Source organism: Salvia hispanica, chromosome 6 (assembly GCF_029641045.1).
Source record: "Salvia hispanica isolate PSC_SH4W2 chromosome 6, Shi_PSC_v1, whole genome shotgun sequence".
NCBI lineage: Eukaryota > Viridiplantae > Streptophyta > Magnoliopsida > Lamiales > Lamiaceae > Salvia > Salvia hispanica.
The window spans coordinates 23,649,533-23,656,758 of NC_142697.1; the positions used below are offsets into that span (position 1 = coordinate 23,649,533).

General features: G+C 34.8%; 1 protein-coding gene across 1 annotated transcript; it reads right to left on the minus strand.

Annotated features, from left to right (window-relative positions):
* Positions 1-3,523: 3,523 nt before the first annotated feature.
* Positions 3,524-6,645, minus strand: NRT1.7 (nitrate transporter 1.7). Its single transcript, XM_048106655.2, has 4 exons — positions 6,149-6,645; positions 5,834-6,051; positions 4,658-5,217; positions 3,524-4,573 (listed from the first exon to the last, which is right to left on the minus strand). Exons 1-4 carry the CDS (start codon positions 6,324-6,326, stop codon positions 3,679-3,681), a joined length of 1,851 nt encoding a protein of 616 aa, XP_047962612.1. The 5' UTR covers positions 6,327-6,645; the 3' UTR covers positions 3,524-3,678.
* Between the last annotated feature and the right edge of the window lie 581 nt (positions 6,646-7,226).

Consider the following 7,226-nt stretch of genomic DNA (forward strand, 5'->3'; position numbering starts at 1 on the left):
TCACAAAAAAGCATCAATAAAAAAATGTCAACAGAATTTCAACGATAGTCAATGATTGATGTTGTGTTAATATTGTGTTGATACTGTGTTGACATTAAAATCTTGAAATTTTTACACTGTATTGATATTGTATTGAAACAATGTTGAAGCTGTGTTGACGAGTTTTGAGTTTGTACAATATATAAGTTTGCATTTTATCACTACCTCATTCGTCTATATAGTGTGAAACGATATTTGCACGCTACGACCATAATTTCGATTTTAATTGGTTGGAAATCACATATTCTTCTACCTTCTTTTAAAATTAATATTCTCAAATAATTCAACTATTTAAGATAGATTTCTTTAAAATGAAAGGTTTGAAATCATATCATGATCAATCGCATGGGTGAAATCATTTCCTCCTTCACCAGGGATGTATGAAAAAACAAATTTCAAGTCATCTCGACACCATTGACGTTTTTGGCACTGTCGATGGCGTCTGATGGACGATTTATCTCCTGACTCACGATTCCATGTCTCAAGCCAAACCTCAGTATTCACTTGATTACGGTGTGACTCAATCATATCGTTAAGATGGTTGTAGCTTGGATGACCGTGTGGGTACACGCGTATCATCACATCCCAATGTAAAAATAACATATAATTTTAATTATTTAATTGCTATTTGATATGTCTAGAGTCGGTCGGTAATATTAGATTGATTGACATAATTATTTCATATGGAATATAGATGTATTTGTATTCTATTACACCCATTGCGACATTGCGTCCATTACCATTTGTTGATAACCTACTAAAATCTTTGTATAACTAGTATATAATTTTCATCTTCCAGGATAAGATGAAATTAATTAATTTTGTCTCTGCATGAACAATAAGTTTACAGGATTTGGATCCCCTGCTGTGCAATCAGCTACAGCTGGGGGTGCTGTTAGATACACAGCAATAAAATATTTATAAATTATAATATTATAATATTAATATTTATTTTAATAAAATAATGTGATGTTTCTAACGGCACCCCTGTTGTGGCTGATTGCATGGCATGGAATCCAAACCCTTACTTTACATCCAATTTTGACTTCCTATTTCATGAGAGTGAGGTAGGGACATCCCAACTGTCTCGACCCATATAGTTGCCCATTTATATAAGATTTATTTTAATAAGATCAAAGGCAAAATTAAATATTGCTGTACAAACTAGGAAGTGACTAACGAAGGACACAAGCAACTTAGATTTAACATTTCGAAAATTGAAGATGATCGGTGTGTATTTTGCAAGGAGTAGTCGAAACTTTGGAATGAAGGAGTAGTATATTTATTTTTCGAGTGAACTTTCAAAATGGTCCCTGTACTTTAAAAATATCACCAGTAGTCTATGGACTAAGGATTAATATAAAAAAACGGTCCTTTTGCACTGTTTCGAGACGAAAATGCCATTTTGAGGGGGTTTGTGCAATTTTGTCTTTTTACACTTTTAACATTTTAAATCTGATATTATTTCAGTTATGTACTAAATCTGATATTATTTCAAAATTATCATTCTTCTTCCCTTTTTTCATCCTTCACTTTGTTTCTTTATTTTAATATTAGATTTAATTTTACAAAATTAAATTTTAAATTTCATTTTTTAAATATCAATAAATATTTTTAATTATAAAAATTAATAGTCATAATCAATATTTGATAGTGTAATATTTAATCAATAAGATATGACAACACCTTAGTTTTAATCAATATTTAATAGCTTTAATCATAAATAGATCATATAACACGATTTATTTTGAAATAAATATGCATCTAATGTAAGACTAATATAATTTTTGTTTATTAATTTGAAAACAATCAAAATGACTAGAATATTTCAACAAAAATATTCCTATATAAAATTTTTAGTCAACTTCATAATATTCAATCACAAGCAATTATAACAACCGAACGAAGGCTAAATAGAATAGCTCTTATTTTTTCATCATGATTAATATTGTTTTTCTGCACTTCTTCAATTCAGCTGAATATTATATTAAATAACAAAAATTAATAGTTTTAATCAATATTTATAGTGTCTATGAATTAATAGTTTTAATTAAAAAAATTTATTGATATTTAAAAATCCAAATTTAAAATTTAATTTTATAAATTAAATCTAATATTGAAATAAAGAAACAAAGTGAAGGATGACAAAAGGGAAGAATAATGATAATTTTGAAATAATATCAGATTTAGTATATAACTGAAATAAAATCAGATTTAAAATATTAAAAGTATAAAAAGACCAAATTGTCCAAACCCCCAAAACCCCTTAAAAGGGCATTTTTGTCTTGAAACAGTGTAAAAGGACCATTTTTTTATATTAACCCTTAGTCCAGGAACTACTGGTCATATTTTTAAAGTCCAAATGCCATTTTCAAGATAAACCCATAACGCAGGAATATTTTTGAAATTCACTCTTATTTTTCCTTCGTTACAAAGTTTCTAGCCGCATTTAATAATATGAAGATACGTACACGATTTTCTCTCACAAAAGAAACATGTATATTAATTAAAGGGCACCACTTCTCAATGAAATAGATGCTCGCATCGATTATTTGATTAATCAATTTTTGACAAACGAAAAGACACCATATATAGATGAGCAATACAAACATTACACTAGAGATATTGGGAAAAAGAATAGGACTCCAATTTGATAGGTACATAATATATAGCTTGGTAATTAAACTAACATGAGATGGATCACGACAAACTATACCAGTTTGTAAATATATTAATACCAGTTAGCATTATAAAACATACTCCCTCCGTCCCGTCCCATCCCGGCTAAGATGACACATTGCTTAGCTGGTACGAGATTTTAGTAGTTATTGGTTAAAGTGTTTAATTGGAGAGAGAAGGTGAGTGTATGTAATAAAATAGAGAGATGAAGAAAGATGGATATTTTAATAGAAGTTAGAAAAAATGGTTGAGTGTATTAATTGGAGAGAGAAAGTTACCAAAAAAAGAAATGTGTCATCTTAGTTGGGACAAACTAAAAAGGAAAACGTGTCATCTTAAGCGGGACGGGGGGAGTACTACATACTAATATTTGAATCAATATCAAATTGATAATTAATGATTATTAGTTTCTGACTTAATATATTAATATATTATAATTGACATGATTTTCAAATTTCAAAACTCTTTTACTTAATATATTAATATATTATAATTGACATGATTTTCAATTCTTTTTTTTTTTTTTTAAATCTCACTGTAACATCCACATATTTAAAATCTAAAATGTTTTCCTTTATTTTATCAATAAGATATATATTCAACTCGCCATATTCAAAACCGGCTTCTAGTCTTATACGGAGTACTACAATTTTATGTTGGTTTTTCATTCATTTACTATATATACTATAATTAATAAACCGACTTCTGTTCGAACTATCATATAGAAGTAATATCTGTCCATGATTTTTTTTCTCAATATTCGAGAACAGTGAAATGGACATATCATAAAAAGAGTCAACTCAACTTCTTTTGAAACTCCTTTCTTTAGCATATATTATCCCCAAGCATAAAATGCCAAAATTAATACATTATCATATTGCAACAACGTGTACTAGCTACTACTACTACTACTAGTAGCATGTTACATAATTGATAATACTAAAATTATGGAAAAACATATCACACTATTGATTGTTGACTCTCTTTCTTAACAAGCTCAACATCATATTCACGATCTTCATCGTCATCAATTCTGATCTTGCTCTTGTACTGATACCCACGCGCCGCCCAAATAAAGTATCCCAAATTCAACACACCCAATCCAGCTATCAAAAAATACAAATTTTCGACTCTTCCCTTGTTAATATCTTTAGTCAACCAATCGGGATGGCCGTGCCCGCCCGTTGTATTGTGCAAGATGTTAACCAACGCTGCGCTAAGATAGCTAGCCCCGGCCATCGTGCACGAGAACAACGAGTTAGCCAGACTGCTCATGTTTTCCGGAAACTCCTTATTGTAAAACTCAATTTGACCAATAATATTAAATGCCTCGGCAAACCCCATCAGCACTAGCTGCGGGGCTAGCCAGAAGACTGTCATGGGAGTGGTCCCGTCTGGTCGACCATGAGCTAGGGCCGAGGCCCTTCTCATTCGCTCGACCAGGCCAGCCGCTACCATTGAGAAAATGGAGAATACCATCCCGATCCCCATTCTATGGAGCAAGGTCATGCCACCTTCAAGCCTAGTCACCTTCCTAAGGGATGGAACCATGATTCGGTCGTACACAGGGAGCCATAAGGCAATTGTGAGCATCGAGATAACTGCTAGCGACCCGGCTGGGATCTCAAGCTTTGAACCGAGGTGACGGTCCATTGTTAAGGCTTGAGCCAATGTAAAGGTCCCCTGTTGCACAATAGCGGTAAAGCCGATAATGCCCGAAGCCCAAATTGGGATGATTTTGAATAGGCATTTGGTTTCTTCCACTTTTTGGACACTACATAGCCTCCATGGTTTTAAATTTGACCCATCTGCCCCTACTTCGCCTTCAGTGATCAAGGCCGCTTTATTAAAGCACCTAGCCAGAAAAATCTAATAATATCATAATCACTTTTTTTCATACTTCTCTTTTATTAATCAATTTTAAATTAAAAAAAAATACCTTAATTTATTGGTCAAAGGGAGCTTAGTAACCGCCGATCCCTTCAACGGCGGGGGGTCGTAATAGACGGCGGTGTCCGAGTTGGGGATGTGCATCTTGCGCTTTTTGTAGGCAGCGGCGATGACCTGAAAAATGCTAGTGAAGACGCTTCCCTCGGGCAGGACGTAGACGTAGAAATTGGTGCCAATGAAGAAGAGGATGATGGCGAGGATCATGAGCGCGGCGGGGAGGCCGAAGCCCAAGACCCAGCTGACGGAGTCTTGAATGTAGACGATCAAGGTGAAGACGATGATCATGACGACGGTGAAGGACATGTAGTACCAGTTGAAGAAGCTGTTGATCCCTCTCCGCCCCTCCTCGGTCGAGGCGTCGAACTGGTCGACGCCGAAGGGGATGCTGCACGGCCTGATGCCGCCGGAGCCGATGGCGAGGAAGCCGAGGGCCAGCGCGAGAACGCCGAGCTGGGGTTTGGTCGGACCGGTGCATTGGTTGGGTTGTACCTTGCATGGGGGAGGACGCAGCTGGGGCAGCCATGCTATTATGGTCATCATCATCATGCCCTGTTTACTTGTACATCCACGTCAGCATCGTGAATTATGTACTATATCAGTTTCAAGCACAGATGATAATTTGATGATAATTGGACGTGGTGAACAAAGACAGGTATTATTAATTATTGGAGTGTGCCGTTCACAACTCTGCCTTAATAATAGTCTGCTAAAGTTTCAATTATTGTTTCCCAATATGGTGGTGGTGTCATCATATCCAAATCAACTAAATGTTCGCCCTCATATTTGAATAATACTCCGTTATCCAAAAAAATGAAATTACAATTTCTTATGCAGAGATCATTTGGATCTCTATCTATTTGGGTGGTGAAAAAGTGAAATCTACTAGCATATGAAGGATATACTCATCACAAAAAAAATAGGACCCACGCACGTAGATTTTAACGCAGTTGCAGGCATGAAATATCCCAATTCCGATTCGTATATAATTACAAAACATAGATAAGGAAGAAGAGAGATGGACCACACAATCACATGATGCAATAGATACTACGCAAGTGTGATTTTGTTACGTACAATGATTTTTGTATTTCTGATTTAAAGTAGTAGTAGCAGTAGTAAACATACAATTAAGTAGTGGTGTGTAAAATAGATTTAGGTAAATTACCATGAGAGCAGAAAAGGTAGCATAAGCAATAGTTGTGAATCTGCCTAAGTGGGCATCTGAAATGTAAGCACCAACCAAGGGAGCAAAATTTGTGACTCCCATCCATATGTTTATCACATTCGTAGCCATCACTTGATCCATGTGAAACTCTTTTAGCAGAAATACCATGAAATTTGCCACCATTCCCATCGCTGCCAACCTCTCACAAGTTTCATTTCCTACACAGAATTATACTAGTTCATTTCTAATTAAACATTTAAAAAACAATTAAAGGATTGTGTGTGTATATAGTCCATATGAGAGAGAGAGAGAGACCTAGAATAAAAGGCATGGCTTTCCAGCCACCGGGCGTTCTCTGCTTTTGAGTTGCCTTAGCTTCATCGCCTCCATTTTCGAGGGGCGGAGATGGAGGCGACTTGGAAGAGAAAAATCTACGCACAAGCCAAGAAGATGAAGAGGGCTTCATTTCTTTCTCCTCTTGTGATGCATGCATATTTTCTCACTCTATTATTAAGTGTGTGTTGTAGAGAAGGAGATATATCTGCTAGAATCCAGACATGGTCGGTACTGGTTAATTAGCTGTAAATAAGAACTAGCAAAACGTATGTGTTTATATAGATACAAAATTGGAGTGTTAGCATGGGGCTGAGATGGTTCCACGGATTGCGTAAGAAAATCAAAATCGTTGTCACTAAATAAAAAACCGACCATCACTTGCAACTTTTTGTTAATGTAAAAACAAAAAACAATAGTAACCGTGTTATTTCTCTAATATTGTTATTACATGATGCAATATGCGTGTCCAATTAAACCAGTGTAAATACTTGGAATATAAAATTTGATTTATGTTAACTAGGATATGTTTCTTATTGTGTGCCTAATCTATATATAGCTTATAGTAGTACTACCATACTTTATTAGTACATTGCGGTATTTATACTAAAAATTGGAGGGTAAACAAGTAATATACTTTTCTCTAATTTGTAATTATCTGTTACTTATTGCCTAACAAATACACCTACTAATTAGATGTGTAATAAAGAATTTTTGTAATGTGAGTAATAATATTACCTTATAATTAAATGTGTAACGGAGCAGTGACGAAACCAGCATAGGTCAAGCTCCCGCTCCAGTGGGGGCTTGCTGGTTCCTGATCACTAGTACCACCAGAAATTGTAAAGGTCCCATCCAGTTGCAGAATGTGTTGAGCGCGCTTAAGGAAGAAGATGAAGTTATATATGTTAGGTTTTGATGTTTTGCTGGAATGCATAATAAATTTAATTGGTCATTACTACTTCTGTCCCTGAAAATTTGATACAGTTTACCATTTCGGTCCGTCCCTAGAAATTTGATACACTTCACTTTTACCATTTTTGGTAGTGGACCATATATT